General features: G+C 43.5%; 1 protein-coding gene across 1 annotated transcript in view; it reads left to right on the top strand.

The window, feature by feature from the left end:
* The first annotated feature begins 1,083 nt into the window (after positions 1-1,083).
* Positions 1,084-17,389, top strand: part of LOC144503394 (uncharacterized) — a 76,076-nt gene continuing 59,770 nt past the window's right edge. The window contains exon 1 of the mRNA XM_078227704.1: positions 1,084-1,115. Within this exon, the coding sequence (XP_078083830.1) occupies positions 1,089-1,115 (27 nt within the window). The 5' untranslated portion in view covers positions 1,084-1,088. The remainder of the gene's footprint in view (positions 1,116-17,389) is intronic.

The following is a 17,389-nucleotide window of genomic DNA, read 5'->3' as shown; positions in this document are numbered from 1 at the left end:
TTATAAACAGGAAGATAAGATGGAAGAGGAGGTGGTAATAGTTTTGTTGGAGACAAGGCCATTGAAGATGGAAGTGAGGAACTGGTTGGACAGTTTAACAGCTGCAGAAGCAAAGTGCCAAATGTGAGGCCAAAGGCCGGGCAATTGGGAGGTTGAAAGTGAAGTGGTCGGTGACTTGGAGAAATTATTTTCTAGGCTGGATGCAGAAGGAGGTGGGTTGTAAGGGATCAACTAGAGGGATGTGGGTTGTGAAGATACAAAGAAATGCTCAGAGATTATTTTTTATCAGCGATTGAGATATTGTGAACAGGAGGGGGGGAGGCACCTGAGATTGTATTGTATTCCCTCTTTTCATCCCTCAAACCCTCCACGGAGCAACTCCTCAGCCTTGGGTGAGCACAATCTCTGTCTCACCCGCCTTGCCCTTTCTCTGTTAATGCAATGGCCCTCCATTAACCTCTCTTTCCAAACAAACTTTCCTGCCTATACTCATGGGCAAACTGCACGTTTGTCCTTTCACTGCATGGGGGCCTGTTGTGTGCAGTGTGGGCACTGGCGCGCCCTGGGGAACTGAGCTTTGTTTATTTGTATATTTTGTAAACAACTTGAGGTGTGTGTGTGTAAATATATACATATATATATATATATGTATGTGTGGTTGTCCTGTAACACTATTCGTCCTATTGAAATTGAACAAAGCTGTAACTGAACACTTACTGACTGGAAACAGGCCGCTGCGGTTACCCTGGAAACGACGCCGCAGTTACCAGGGTGAGGGTTTGTGTCGATCCCGAGGGGGGGGGGGGATTTGGAAACGAGGGGAAGGGGGAAGGGGGGCTTTGGGAAACCGGGGGAGGGGGGTGGTCCCCGAGCGGTGAGGGTCGCTCCCCCTGAGCGGTGAGGGTCGCTCCGCTCCGCCTGCCCGCGGTCGCTGCTGACAGTCCGGGGTTCCCGCAGGCAGAGGCTGAGGCAGGAGCTGAGCCGGTGAGTGTGGGACAGACAAACCGGGACAATTGTTGCTGTTTATGATTATTATTATATATTTCCTGGGCTCTGACCTGTTGATTTATTCTTTCAGCTCATGGGAGATGGCGGAAAGGTCATCTTTGCCCAGGGTGAGTGTTTGATCAATTATTGTAATCGGTTAGTGTGGCGGGGAGAATATTTCCTCCTTGGTGCAACACTATAAAGTTTTAGTATTAATTATTTTTCAAAATAAAAAATACTTCACATAAAATTTATACAAGTACACATAACAGTTCAAATTGGACATTTCATAAAGTGCAAAACGGATCTTTTTTTTTCAATCCAGTTTCTGGCACTCTGGCCTCACTACATTTGTTATATTATATACATTTAATATCAAACATACAGTCCAAAGGTTTTAGGAAGTTGTTTTAACACTGGAAGACTAGGCTCTACCTGACTCCAGGCCCAAGTGCTGTCAAAGTACCTTGAAGGGACAGACTGGAACCATGTTCTCCTTAGAACTGTATGATTCTAAGAGGGAATACAATACAATCTCAGGTGCCCCCACCAACTCCACCCCGCCCCCCCCCCCTTCATATATCTCAATCGCTGATCAAAATGATCTCCGAGCATTTCTTTATATCTTCACAACCCACATCCCTCTAGTTGTGACCCCTTACAACTCACTTCCTTCTGCACCCACCCTAGAAAATCGTTTCTTCAAGTCACCTACCACTTCACTTTCAACCTCCCATCAATATCTCACGTTTTTGTATTTGTTCATGGGATGTGGGTATCTTTGGCTAGACCAGCATTTTTGCCCATCTTTCGTTGCCCTTGAGAAGGTGGTGTTGAGCTGCCTTCTTTCATCACAGCTATCCTTGTGGTGTAAGTACACCCACAGTGTACGTAGGGAGTTCCAGGGTTATGATTCAGTTAGTGAGTGAAGGAATGGCAAAATAGTTCCAAGTCAAGATGGTATGTGGTTTGGAGGGGAACTTGAAGGTGGTGGGTGGTGTTCCCATGCATCTGCTACACTTGTCCTTCTAGGTGGTAGAGTGGTTGTGGGTCGAAGGCACCTTGGCGAGTTGCTGCAGTGTATCTTGTAGATGGTTAACACTGCTGCCATTGTATGTCAGTGGAGGAGGGAGTGAATGTTGGAGGTGGTGGATGGGGTGCCAATTAACTGGGGTATTTTGTCCTGGATGATGTCTGGCTTCTTGTGGAACTGCACCCATCCAGGCAAATGGAGATATTCCATCATACCTCTGACTTGTGCAGGCTGCTCTGCAGGGTGATCTTTGGCTGTACCCACAACCAGGTAGGGAGGGTCTGTAGACCTTCCAGTATGGCACCCCAGCTTGCCACTGGGTGCTTGTTTCCAGACAGCTGATTCATCTCCTGTCATGTGGGGAAGCCGGAAGCTGATTCAACAATCCCAGTTAACAAGCTTTTGCTTGCTTACCTAATGGGGTCAGAACCTGCTCCTGGGCCTGGCGAGGCGAGCCACAATAGGTCCAGGCAGTGGGTGATCGACGGGGTCATCCATCCTGACTGTCTGCCCCTCTACCGCGGCTATATTTGTGGCCAGGTGTCCCTGGAGAGGGAGCATGCGGCGATCACGGGTGCAGTTGACACCTTCCGTGACCACTGGGCACCGCAGGGGCTTGGGTGTATTATTGACCCCAATAACCACATTTTGATTTGATGTTCTAAGTTTCCTTTCTGCTTTGATTTTTGGTTCGGGCGGGTCTTCCTCCTTTTGGGGAGCTGCCCTTTTTAAGTTGTCCCTCAGTTAATTTGATTTAGTTTATTTGGTTGGTACCTGAAAATAAGTACCTAATGGGGTCAGGTGACATTACTGGGCCCCAAACTCGCCTCCTCCAAAAATGGCTGGAACTGGGAACAATGTTCTGAGACTGCCACACAAGCAGGCGCAGGTATTTTTGTAACCCCCCACAACTGTCTCTGTTCCTGACTTTGGGGTGCAAGGGGGAGGTGCTTTAAACTCAGCCCTTATATTCTGAAAGCTATGTCTGCTTGACCAATATTAGTGGGCCCTTTGAGTAATGTATGGAGGGGCAGGGTGACAGGAAACCCATGGATCCGGTTATCCAGTGGGTGATGACATGCAACGAAGAAAGTAATTGCAACAGGCAGTGTAAAAAGGTTCACAAGATTCACAAGACCTTAAGTGGATGTGACTCAGTACTGGATTGGTTCCCAGGGACACAACTTGTTTCTTCAAGGTTCTAATGGAAAAAAGAAGCACCAATAATACTCAACTATGAAATCTTTCACAGGAGTACTCGGGAAAATTCCTGATTTCCCCGATATGGTCAGCCCACCCTGAAGAGATCATAAAAAACCTTTTGTGGCTCGTATCATATTTTGTTACATAATTCTCCAAAACATCTTGGACATTAGATTACGTTAAAGGGATATAATAAATACAAGTTGTTGTTGCCTGTTATGAGGAAATATAAAGGCAGTCTTGGATCTGCCTCAGAGAACAGTGGAGATTCTCAAGTAATAAACATGTTTAAAATGCAGGGATGCGATAGAGTAAACTACTTAGTGTAGCACTGACAAACACATTTGATGTGGTGGACCAGACTTAACATTCTGGTACTATGGTATGAGCCATATAAGCAAACATTATTTGGATTCATAGAAAAATAGAAGATAGGAGCAGGAGGCCATTCGGCTCTTCGAGTGCTCCGCCATTCATTACAATCATGGCTGATTGCCCAACTCAATAGCCTAATCCTGCTTTCTCCCCATAACCTTTCATCCCATTCGCCCCAAGTGCTATATCTAGCTGCCTCTTGAATACATTCGTGTTTTGGCATCAGCTACTTCCTATGATAATGAGTTCTGCATGCTCACCACTCTTTGGGTGAAAAGATGACTCCTCACCTCTGTCCTAAATGGCCTACTCTGAATCCTCAAACTGTGAACCCTGATTCTGGACTCCCCCAGCATCGGGAACATCCTCCCTGCATCTACACTGTTTAGTCCTATTTGTATTTTATAAGTCTCTATGAGATCCCCCTCATTCATCTGAGCTCCAGCAAAAACAATCCTAAACTAGTCAATCTCTCCTCATACATCAGTCCCGCCATCCACAGAATCAGCCTGGTAAACCTTCGCTGCACTCCCTCGAGAGCAAGAACGACCTTCTGCAGAAAAGGAGACTGCACACAATATTCTAGGTGTGGCCTCTCCAAGGCCCTGTATAATTGCAACAACACATCCCTGTTCCTGTACTCGAAACCTCTCACAATGAAGGCCAACATACCATCTGCCTTCTTTACTGCCTGCTGCATCTGCATGCTTGCTTTCAGCAATTGGTGCACAAGAACACTCAGGTCCCGCTGCACACTGCCCTCGCCCAATTTATAGCCATTCAGATAGTAATCTGCCTTCTTGTTTTTGCTTCCAAAGTGAATAACCTCACATTTATCCAAATTATACTGCATCTACTATTGATTTGCCCACTCACCCAACCTGTCCAGATCATGCTGAAGGATCTCTGCATCCTCATCACAGTTCACCCTCCCACCTAACTTGGTATCATCTGCAAACTTTGAGATGTTACATTCAAAGGAGAATAAACTGATGTATGTTTCACTTGTTCTCTGGATGTAAAATGGCAAAATGTATACAAATTTCTAGGCAGGAGGCTCTGTGCCCAGCTACCATCACAATGGACCTCCCTGTTTTTAGGACTCCATCATGCTGGATTATCTTAAATATGCAACAAATCACCGGTTTCAGGGCCCTTCTGGGTGAAAATCTATGTGGAACATGCGTTGTGCAAGCTCTACTAATTATTCCAGCTCTACAGCAATCTAACGCGCAGTCTTTATAGGCACAGCTGGAGGATGCTAAAGAAATGGTAGAGAATTGTTTCTTTTCTTTTACTTACCCTTTCTGTGGAGCAAGAGGGTTCCTTCTAGCTCCACAGTATAACCATGGGCCGCTGCTGGTCCTCCTGCATTTTCCTGTGCCTTACATCACAGAAATTACAGGCAATGCAGAAGGCTGCTAATGAAGGTGCGAGTTAGGTCACCACTGTTATTAAAATCAGAGCCAAGGCCTAATTTCTGATAAACTTTGGGCCCTTTTTTCTGGTCCTTTTTTTGGATGTAGTTCTAAAAAATAATTTCCTCAGAAAATGGTTTAATGACAGCTATTAATTGCTGCTTTTTAAGTGATGGTGTGCAACTTTCCTGTAAACTTGCATTTTTCTCACTGTGATGAAGGTAACAACTTTTAAACAAAATTTACTTGATTTAACAACCTGACTATGTAGGATTTAACATATCGAGATATTACAAACTAAATCAATGGCGCAGTGGTTAGCACTGCTGCCTCACAGCAGGTTCGATTCCCAGCTTGGGTCACTGTCTGTGAGAAGTCTGCATGTTCTCCCTGTGTCCATGTGAGTTTCCTCCGGGTGCTCAGGTTTCCCCCCACAGTCCGAAAGACATACTGGTTAGGTTCATTGGCCGTGCTAAATTCTCCCTGAGTGTATCCGAACAGGTGCCGGAGTGTGGTGACTAGGGGATTTTCACAGTAGCTTCATTGCAGTGTTAATGTAGCCTACTTGTGACACTAATAAATAAACTTTCGGGCAACCTCGGGTGACCATCTGTGTGGAGTTCACGCGTTCTCCCCGTGTCTGCGTGGGTTTCCTCCGGGTGCTCCAGTTTCCTCCCACACTCCAAAGATGTGCAGGTTAGATGGATTGGCCATGCTAAATTACCCCTTAATGTCCCAAGAGTTATAGGTTAGGAGGGGATAGTGGGGGTAAATATGTGGGGTTACGGGGATAGGGTTTGGGATGCTCCATTGGCGAATTGGTGTAGACTCAATGGGCCGAAAAGCCTGCCTCTGCACTGTAGGGATTCTATGATTCAGAAATCCATTCATCAAATGACATTTTTTTGAAAGATATTCAATCAAAGTATTTAGTTCCAAACATACAATAAATAATATATTAAGGGGTGAGATGCTCTTCAGAAAGTGATTGCAAATACTTGACTCAAAAATAATTTTCGGAATAATCCCTGCCAGTCTCCCCCTTGGCTGCCCTCTTTCAGCCATTCTCTTTTCTAATGATTTGATGCTTGTGCTTGGGCTCTGGCGACAAATTCTGCAAAAAACCTGGCGATGTGCTGACAGTTGAGACAGAGTCTCTCAGGCCCAGGGTTATATCCTGTGGAGCTCGGGCATTGGATTTGTAGCTTTGATATATGGAGCTTGCAAAGTAAAATCGGGCTGAGAGCTGGAGGCCACTGGTGAGCAGGTGAAGAAGAAAAAAACTGAGTTTTGGAATGGTGGAACCAAAGATGGTGGTGAGGGTCACAGGGCAGAAACCAGAGGTGGAAGGAACTTTGTTTCTACCATCAACTAATAGTGACTCACTGAAATTGCACTCGTAGCTAGTTATTAATAATATTGGTAATACTCAGGTTCTCCTCCAAAGTAACAGTAATAAAATAGCTAATCTAGAATCAGTTGTTTGGTAGTACAGAACTTGGGTATTGCGGAAAAAAGACATTTTATCAAAACTTTTCATCTTACACTCATCAGGACAGTCGTAAAGTCTGCTAGCTTTACCTGTTGCTCAAATTTTTGAGATTACCTTGGAAGGACAAGGTAATGTGAGATACTTTTGACACTGAAAAGTGCCCAGTCTGGCCTTAGACCAGCTTGTGAGTTTAGTTGCTACTATGCAGTAGCAATACGAGTGGTATTCTCTGCTAACAGGATGCTGCTGCCAAGACACAAAGACGTTCTGCCTATCACACAAATGAGTAATGTAATATATGAATTTCAGTGCCACAATGATGCTACGTTTGGAGATCACATGTCCCACACACGGATGGATCGTATGAAACACCATGCTCCTTCTGCTGCTCGCAATAGGCATAGTACAGCCTGTGGTTGCAAAATTCAAAACACAGGCCGGGTTTTTCCGGCCCTTAAGTTCCTGCCAGCAGCAACCTCCTGCAATGGGTTCCGAGGCAGCAGGGTGTGCGAAGTATGCAATATGCTGTTGACTTTGACGTGACCAGAAGATCCCGCTGGAATCGTTAGAGTGCTAAACATCACGGTGATACTCAATTTAAGATTGTCAGTTGGGCTTACAGTATGGCATATTTGTATGTACCGGAAGCTACGTACATTAATAAACCGAGCCCTTTTTTGCAGACACAAAGAACATATGCATACATTATGCCTGTTTCAGCTAAACAAAATAAGTGATAGCTATTCGCTGACTTATTCCTTGGGGCAATATCATGACCAATCAGCTTCAAGCTGCCTGGTTTAAATTTTCAAGCCATGCTTGACAGTTACTGTCATCTTTTACTGCTGCATTCTCCATGACACTGCCTCTGCCAATCAGAGCCCACTTGCCAACCAATCAGCACTGTCATCTCATACAGTATAAAGTTGCTGTTTCCCTGACATTGGTATTGCAATTGTCCCAATGAGCACAAGACAAAAAGCTTTGACAAAATGTCTTTTTTCAGCAATACTCATCTATAATCTATATATAACTAGTAATAATAAGCATGATGCTCTTAAATCGCATCTGTAACTGGTAGTAATCTTATAATACACTGATGTTCGTCCCGTAGCTACAGCCAACATCCTGTGAACTGCATTTAGGCTCCCTGAAAAGGCCCCATCTCTCCCTATCTGCTCTGACTCTGGTTTGGACTCTGGTTCTATGTGACAGTTTCATCTCTGCATTAAGTTATCCCTTAATAGTCACTTGCGATGACACATCTGATGATCCAATTGCTGTCAGTGAGAAAACCTTCCTTCACTCTAATCCCCTTGGTTCTTGCAATGAGAATCCTCATTCCATATTTTGCTCCCTTTCATCCACCAGTAGAAACAATCTTTCACTATTTATCCACAGTAAAGCCTCCAGTTTTCTACCTTCTTGTTACTGACTGTTCCTATCTTGGTGCTACTCCCATTCATCACTTGGCGACTGTTGCTGCTCTCAGCTCTGCAAATGATGCTAGACTTTCAAAAAAGGGACAGAATATGTGGAAAGTGGTAGTGACGGGGGAAGGGGGGATGGAATTTGAGTGTTGGGTGAATTTATTCTTTCTTCATCCATGGGACATGAGTGCCGCTGGCTGGCCAGCATTTATTACCCATCCATAGTTGCCCAAGGGCAGTTGAGAGTCAACCACATTGCTATGGCTCTGGAGTCACATGTAGTCAGACCAGGTAAGGACAGCAGATTTCCTTCCCTAAAGGACATTAGTGAACCAGATGGGTTTTTCCGACAATTGACAATGGTTTCATGGTCATCAATAGATTCTTAATTCCAGATATTTAAAAATTGAATTCAAATTCCACCATCTGCCGTGGTGAGATTCGAACCCCAGTCCCCAGAACGTGAGTTGAGTCTCTGGATTAATAGTCAAGCAATACCACCACAAGGCCATTGCCTCCCTTACGCAGTGGTGATGATCGAACACATAAGAAAAGTAACAGTAATGAGTGCAGAAATATAAAACAAGGTTTTGGCAGAAAGGATAGTAGCATGAAACAATCATAAGAGAAATTAAAGACATTTATGAGACACTGAACATATGAATGAATGAGATGATGAAGAGTATGATGGGTAGAAATGGAAGCAATAAAATAATTGACAAAGCAAAAGTTCTAGATCAAAGGAACAAACTGGCCTGCTAACTCAGTGTTCCAACAGAGGGTTCCCATCCCACAAACCTGCCCTTGCATGACCTCTCGTTCCTGGAAATTCTGGCACATCCATCCCATGTTGAAGTTAGAAATAGGAAAGGAGTGGTCACGTTGTTGGGAGTTTTCTATTGGCCCCCAAATAGTAATAGAGATGTGGAGGAGGAAATTGCAAAGCAGATTATGGATAGGTGTGGAGGTCACAGGGTAGTTGTCATGGATGACTTTAACTCATAAGATGCAAGACTGGGCGGAGAAGTGGCAGATGGACTTCAACCCAGATAAATGTGTGGTGGTTCATTTTGGCAGGTCGAATAGGATGAAAGAATATAATATTAAGGGTAAGACGTTTGGCAGTGTGGAAGATCAGAAGGATTTTGGGGTCCGGGTTTATAGGACGCTCAAAGGAGCGTCGCAGGTAGAGGCTGTGGTTAAGAAGGCGTATGGAATACTGGCCTTCATCAATAGAGGAATTGAGTTTAGAAATCGGGAGATAATGCTGCAGCTGTATAGGAACCTGGTCAGACCCCACCTGGAGTACTGTGCCCAGTTCTGGTCGCCTCATTACAGAAAGGATGTGGAAGCCATGGAAAGGGTGCAGAGGAGATTTACAAGGATGTTGCCTGGATTAGGTGGCATGCCTTATGTGGATAGGTTGAGAGAGCTAGGTCTTTTCTCCTTGGAGAGGCAAAGGGTGAGAGATGACCTGATAGAGGTGTATAAGATGTTGAGAGGTATTGATAGAGTGGATTCTCAGAGGCTTTTACCCAGGGCTGAAATGGTTGCCACAAGAGGTCACAGGTTTAGGGTGCTGGGGAGTAGGTACAGAGGAGAGGTTAGGGGTAAGTTTTTCACTCAGAGGGTGGTTGGTGCGTGGAATCGGCTGCCGGTAGTGGTGGTGGAGGCGGATTCGATAGGGTCTTTTAAGAGACTTTTGGATAAGTTCATGGAAGTTAGTAAGATAGAGGGTTATAGGTAAGCCTAGTAGGTAGGGACATGTTCGGGGCAACTTGTGGGCCGAACGGCCTGTTTGTGCTGTAGCTTTTCTATGTTCTATGTTGCCAGCTGCTGGAGAGAAAACGGGGGTTTTAATTAAGATCTGAAATATTAAAATCAGCGTAAAGACTGGAGAGTTGGGTACAGCTGAAAAAACGAGCTATTGTTCCTCAAATTTGCTTGGAATGGGAATGGAATAGAGAATTAAAATCACAGTAACATGGCGTTTGCATTTCCACTTGGAGACAGGGTGGAGGTATTTGGCAAAGTGGTCACCCTGTGTTTGATCTCCCTACTATGGTGATGACTGCACCTTGAGCTGTATGTAGTCTGTAATAAGTTGAGAAGGAACACACAAGTTGTCTCATGACAAAGGGATATACTAGTCTGTGTTCTCTACTGATGCTCAATAATTTTGGCATCTTTTTTGATTTTTTTTCAGATTTTCAGCAGCTATAGTTTTTGCTTTATAACACCTCCAAGCTAGGTTTCAACATGAGAATAGAAGCAAAATATTGCGGATGCTGGAAAATCTGAAATAAAAACAGGAAATGCTGGATAAACTCAGCAGGTCTGGCAATGTCTGAGGCGAGGAACAGAGTTAACATTTCAGATCTAAAAGATCTTTCTTTCCCCCGATTTATCCCTGGTCTTCTATTCTGCCCCCCTCCCACCCACTTTCCATCTATATAATTCTGCAATTTAGATCTGACAAAGAATCACCCAGACTCGAAATGTTGGCTCTGTTCTCTCTCCACAGATGCTGTCAGATCTTCTGAGATTTTCCAGCATTTTCTTATTTTGTTCATCTAGATCCAAAATGTTAACTTTCTTTTCTCTCCACAGCTGCTGTCAGACCTGCTGAGTTTATCCAGCATTTCCTGTTTTTATTTCGGTATAAGAAAGTTTAAACTCTTTAAACAATTATTCTCACAATCACACTTCACAGCTTATCTTTCCTTTTTACCTATGCAAGGCAATCTTAAATTGTTGTGTATTTCAGAGGGATTTCTCCAAGAACATACTGGTTCCACAATGTTTCTTTCTTAATTGACACGTCAACTTTAATAAAAAGTCAATATTTTTATCTTGAGCCTGACTTGTAACTGACTCCAGCATTTATTTTAAAATCAGCACAATTATAAACTCGAATCTCAATGAGGCACACACCTTTTTTCTTTACTTGGTACAGAATTCCTGCATTTATAAATCAATGTGCCCCCATGACTTGCAATGGGCAGCATCCCAGGGGATTTACTGATAAAATATTGAATCCTCATCATTGCTATTCTTTATCTGTGTACACAATTTATTGAAAGTATTGTTCTTGATCATTTTCTGAATTTAAACGTCAAAATCCAAGATCCAAAAATTGCAACCCAGCCACCTATAAATTGGGTGTAGAATAACTCAGTTTCTGACATTAACATTTTCATACCCATATGATTAATTTGTGAGGTTCATGTTCTCTGATGCAGTTTGAAGTTGGAAATGGCTAGAACTTCTTGGTATTTAACTATCCTCAGATTTTAATTTTGTTTATTTGTGAGAATGCAGTATAGAAAAAGTTGAGTCTCATACCTGATGTGCTCTGTTACTAATTATACGGCAGTCCTTTGTTGGACCAGAACCTCCTGAATTGGCAAGAGAGTAGAATTTGAGTTGAGTTTCACCTTCCCTCCACTCTTTTTTTTTAAAGCATTGTATGGGCCATTTTAAAAACTGAGATGCATGGTGAGACTTTCTTGTCATTCCCGAGAGTTCCTTCATCTCTTAATCCTCATCACTGTTAACTCAATCTTAGTTTGAAGCTAAAAAGGGAAATAGATACTTCTATTGATTCAGTGCGGCAGTATGTGCTCACTGTTGCAATGTAATAAAGCCATAGCAAGGTCCTATAGGAAGCATGAAACCCTTGCTCTTCTTCAATAGGATCTTTAGTTTCCTAATGAAAAGGCAGACAGTCCTCATTTTAACACTCCACCTGAGAAATGGCTGAAGTGTCAGACTGGATTATGTGCTTAAATCACAGGAAAAATTTGGCTTGAACAAATAACATTTTGATTTAGCAGCAAAAGTGCTACTACTGAACCAAAGCTAACACTAAGGTGGAAGTCTGTAGCAGTACTTTGCAGTTGGCAGTAATCACATGGTTTGGTTGTTGTAATATTGGTCTTAGAATATGGAAGCACTAGCAGATGGTGGCAGGATTTTGGAAGACTGGAACATTGTTGGACTCTGAATGTATTGATAGGGTACCTTTGGTCTGAGAGCAGTCAGAGTGGATTCTGTGGTTTGGGTGTGGCTCTGGAGAGAGGTGTTTGCATGTTATGGAAGTACTTGTAGGATGTCACTGAAATGTGGGAGAAGTGGGAATGTTGTGCAATCTGGAAGTAGCAGTGTTAGAGTCTGGATTTACTGGTGAATGATCCTAGTATGAGCTGGAGGTTCATACGGGTATTGGGATCTAGGAAAACTGAGAGGAAAACCACAGGGACTGAGAACTGAAAAGGTGTTTCATGTGGGAGCATAGCAGTAGTGAAAGAAAATTTTTAATATTTTGGAACAATGGCATGTGAAAGAACATGGTAAAGATGGCTAAGAAATGGGAATGCTGGAATGTATGTCCCATGATTTGGGAGTATTGATGGGGTATTGTGGCACCTGTGAGCTTTGGGGAAAGCAGTCTCTCTGTCAGGGAGAAATGCAGACGACATCGTGGGATATGGAGATATTGTAATGATATTGTAGTGATTCTGGAATGTGTGAACTATAAAATGGAGGTCCAGGTCTTTGATTAGTGGGACCGATTTCGAGACTGGAAATATTTAGGATGCAAATGTACTGAAAAGGCAGTCTGGGGATCAGGAGTTGGAATTGTATTGTGGTATGTGCAGCATTTGGAGGGAGGGTGGATTTTTCACTTTAAAGTCACAAAAACAGGTGAACTGGCAAACGGTTGGGTGGGGCATATTTGGGACTAAGCTGTGTTAGGGTGCTGGGTTGATGAAAGGTTAAAGAGGCTTCATTTTGGTTAAGGGAGAAGACTGTATTTTGGACAGGCAGCAGTTGGAATGTTTATGAGAGAGGAGAGGCTACCATTGGTAAATACTAATAGATTATTTTTGCATCAAAGCCACAAATGCAAGAACCAGATGCCAGCTAGTCATGGCATATTGGAAATCCAAATGGGCTTTGGCCGATTAAGTGCAGAGGAGTTGTTGAGTGGGTTGGTTAATCACATTGGTTCTGGTAGAGGTAATATCATTGGAGCCAAGGAATAAGGTGTAGTTATGAAACGTTATTTTTAAGTTTAAATTTACTTTGCTTTGCAGGCCTGCTGGGTTAAGGATGCAGGGAGAGCAACTGTAGAGCAGAGTGGGAAGCTGATTCAGTGGATGAGTGAGTCACATGGTACACATCAGGCAAAAAAGCAAGTATAAGAAATCGGGTTAAAAGTAGCAAGTTTTAAGTATAGCGGAAAAGAGTTACAGAAAAATTATGACTAGTAAGATTTAAAGAAGTTCATATCTTTTAAGAAATGTTCAGTATACTCCAGACTTCCACTGTCTTTCCATTCCCTGTAACCACATACTCAAAGCGCCTCCTCTGCTCCCAGTATTCTTGGCTGTGCTGACTGACATGAAAGTTTTCTATGGGACAAAACAAAAATTTATTTCAGAACTAAAATCAAATCAGAAAATGCTGTAAAAATGCAGCAAGTCGGGCAGCAGGTGTGGAGAGAGAAGCAGAGTTAATGTTTCAAACTGTAAAGTCTTTTCAGAACTCCGGAGTTCCAAAGAAGAGTCACATTGGACTCTAAATGTTAATTCTGTTTCTCTCTCCACAGAGGCTGCCAAACCTGCTGAGGTTTTACAGAATTTTCTGGTTTTATTTCAGACTTTGAGCATCCGCAGTATTTTGCTTTTATTTTTGTTTCGGAGCACAGCTGAGAAAGAGGCCTTTAGTTTGTGGAGGAACTTAGGGCTGGATTTTTATTCTGCCTGTTGACAGAAATGGGACAGGCAGGTGGTTACATTGGTGATTGGATGTTTTTTGCTTCTTGCTGAATTTGTGACATGTTCATACCCATTGCCACCTAACTGCCAGTCTTTCAGCAGATTTGACACCTTGGAAGAATCATGTATCGAGTCACTGAGGGTAGAGCTCAAACAGGAAGTAGGTAGTCACTATGATGGGGGTGTACAACAGGCCTCCCAAAAGCCCACGTGAAGTTGAAGTACGCATATATAAGCAGATTCTGGACAGATGTAGAAATAATAGGGTTGTTGAAGTGGGAGACTTTATTTTTCCTCATATTGACTGGCATTCCCTTAGGGCTAGGGATCTGGATGAGGAATTTGTTAAGTGTGTCCAGGAAGATTTTTTTGGAACAATATGTTAATAGTCTGATTAGAGAGGGACCTGGTACTAGGGAATGCGCCCAGCCAGGTCTTCAAAGTTGCAATGGGGGAACATGTGGTGAACAGTGACCACAATTCCATAAGTTTTCGGATACTCATGGAAAAGGACAATTCTTGTCCTAGGGTTAAGGTGCTAAGTTGGGGGAAGGCTAACTACAACCGGATTAGGCAGGATTGGAGGCTGTTGTTTGGAAGAGGCTGTTTGAGGGTAAATCCACATCTGGCATATGGGAGTCTTTTAAGGAGCAGTTGATTGGAGTGCAGGACAAGCTTGTGCCTGTGAAAAGGAAGGACAGGAAAGGCAGGATTCGGGAACCGTGGATGACCAGAGAAATTGCACGTCTAGTCATAAAGCAAAAGGATGCATACATCAGGTCTAGGCAACTAAACAGATGAAACACTTGAAGAATACAGGGAAAGTAGAAAAGAACTTGAACAGGGAGTTAGGAGGCCAAAAAGCGATCACGAAATTCCTTGGCAGGCAGGATTAAGGAGAATCCCAAGACATTTTATACACATATTAGGAACAAGAGGGTAGCTAGAGAAAGAGTTGGTCCACTCGAAGACAAAGGAGGGAAATTATGACTAGAACCAAAGGAAGTGGGTGAGATCCATAATGAGTACTTAGCATCAGTATTCACAAAGGAGAGGGACACTTTGATTGATGGTGTCTCGGAGGGGTATGTAAACCCTTTAGAACAAGTCATCATTACGAGGGAGGAAGTGTTAGGTGTATTAAAAAGCATTAAGGTAGACAAATACCCAGAACAGATGGCATCCCAGATTACTGAGGGAGACAAGAAGAAATTGCTGGGCCTCTGACAGAAATCTTTGTTTCCTTGTTGGCCACAGGTGGGGTCCCAGAGGATTGGGAGGATAGCCAATGTTGTCCCGTTATTTAAGAATGGTAGCAAGGATAACCAAGGTAATTATAGTCTAGTGAGCTTGACGTCAGTGACAGTAAAATTGTTGGAAAAGATTCTTAGGGATAGGATCTATGCACATTTGGAACTGAATGGTCTTACTAGCGACAGACAGCATGGTTTTGTTGGAGGGCGGTCATGTCTCACTAATTTGATTTGAGTTTTTTGAGGAGGTGACAAAAATGATTGACGAGGGAAGGGCCGTGGATGTTGTCTACATGGACTTTAGTAAAGGATTTGATAAGGTCCCTCATGGCAGGCTGGTGCAAAAGATTAAATCACACAGGATCAGGGGTGAGCTCGCTAGATGGATTCAGAACTGGCTTGGCCATCGAAGACAGGGTAGCGGTGGAAGGGTGCTTTTCTGAATGGAGGTCTGTAACTAGTGGTGTTCCACAGGGATCTCTGTTGTTTATAATATATGTAAATGATTTAGAAGAAAACGTGGCTGGTCTGATTAGCAAGTTTGCGGATGATACTAAGATTGCTGGAGTTGCGGATAGTATGAAGATTGTCAGAGAATGCAGCAGGATATAGATAAGCTGGAAAATTGGGCGGAGAAATGGCAGATGGAATTTAATCTGGACAAATGCGAGGTGATGCATTTTGATAGATCCAATTCGGGTGGGAGTTATAAAATAAATGGCAGAACCATCAGAAGCATGGACACACACAGATCTGGGAGTACAGATCCTTAAAAATGGCAACACAGGTGGAAAAAGTGGTGAAGAAAGCATATGGCATGCTTGCCTTCGTTGGCCAGTGCATCGAGTATAAAAGTTGGCAAATTATGTTAGTTATATAAAACGTTGGTTAGGCCACATTTGGAATACAGTGTTGAATTCTGGTCGCCACACTACCAGAAGGTCATGGAGACTTTGGAGGGAGTACAGAAAAGGTTTACCAGAATGTTGCCTGGTATGGAGGGTATTAGCTATGAGGATTGAAGTTTATAAAATTATGAGCAGTGTAGATAAGGTGAACAGTTGGAAGCTTTTATCCCCAAGGCAGAAATGATAATTACAAGGGGGCACAAGTTCAAGGTAAGGGGGGAAAGGTTCAGGAGAGATGTGTGGGGAAGATTTTTTTACAAAGAGGGTGGTGGGGGCCTGGAATGCACTGCCAACTGAGGTGGTTGAGGCAGACGTGTTCATGACATTTAAGATTTATCTGGATAGACAAATGCACAGGCAGAATAGGGGGATACAGGCGGTTGATCTAGATCGGACAACCTGATTGACAAAGGCTTGGTGGGCCGACGGGCCTGTTCCTGCGCTCATAATGTTATAAACTTCAATCCTCATAGCTAATACTCTCCATACCAGGCAACATTCTGGTAAACCTTTTCTGTACTCCCTCCAAAGTCTCCATGACCTTCTGGTAGTGTGGCGACCAGAATTCAACACTGTATTCCAAATGTGGCCTAACCAACGTTTTATATAACTAACATAATTTGCCAACTTTTATACTCGATGCCCTGGCCAATGAAGGCAAACATGCCATATGCTATCTTCACCACCTTTTCCACCTGTGCTGATCCTGGCACCCAACACCACCTTGCTGGGGCTTGCCAACCTGACCTCGACAAGACCCAGGACTTACCTGAAAGCATCTCCTCTTCAGGATTGCATGTAATCCCAACAGTGGCCATCACTCCTGATGGTGCTGTTGGAGCAAGAGAGCTACCAGTCACTTGAGCAGTCGCTAGCTCTCAAAGGCGGGACTTCCTCTCCAAGGGGAGGTCAAAATCCCATCTCAAGCTAATTAAAGCCTCGATGACCATTACATTGCTGTGGAGTGAGCCCACCAAGTGCATGTGAACTCTCCCCTAACTTTGACGCAGGAGTCAGGATAGCAGTGGGTGTGAATGTTTAAGGTGGTCGATGGAATGCCGATCAAATGGGCTATTTTGGATGGTGTCATGTTTTGAGTGTTTCTGAAGCTACACTCACCCATGCAAGTGACGTGTATTCCATCGCAGTCCTGATTTATGCCTTGTAGATGGTGGGCAAGGTTTCCAGAATCAGGATGTGAGTTACTCACCACAGAATTCCCAGCCTCTGACCTGCTCTTTTAGCCACGTATTTATATGGCTGGTCCAGTTAAGTTTCTGTTCAACAGTAACATCCAGGATGATGATGGTGGTGGGGGATCCAGCAAAGGCCTTCAATGTCAAAGGGTGATGGTTATATTTTCTCTTGTTGGAGATGGTCATAGCATGGTCTTGTGTGGCATGAATGTTACTTGCCACTTGTCAGCCCAAGCCTGGATATTGTCAAGGTCTTGCTGCATCCAGATATGGACCTAAGGAGTTGTGAATGGTGCTGAACATTGTGCAAT

The sequence above is a fragment of the Mustelus asterias genome, chromosome 14 (assembly GCF_964213995.1).
Source record: "Mustelus asterias chromosome 14, sMusAst1.hap1.1, whole genome shotgun sequence".
In the NCBI taxonomy this organism is placed as follows: domain Eukaryota; kingdom Metazoa; phylum Chordata; class Chondrichthyes; order Carcharhiniformes; family Triakidae; genus Mustelus; species Mustelus asterias.
This window is presented reverse-complemented; position numbering and strand designations above follow the sequence as displayed.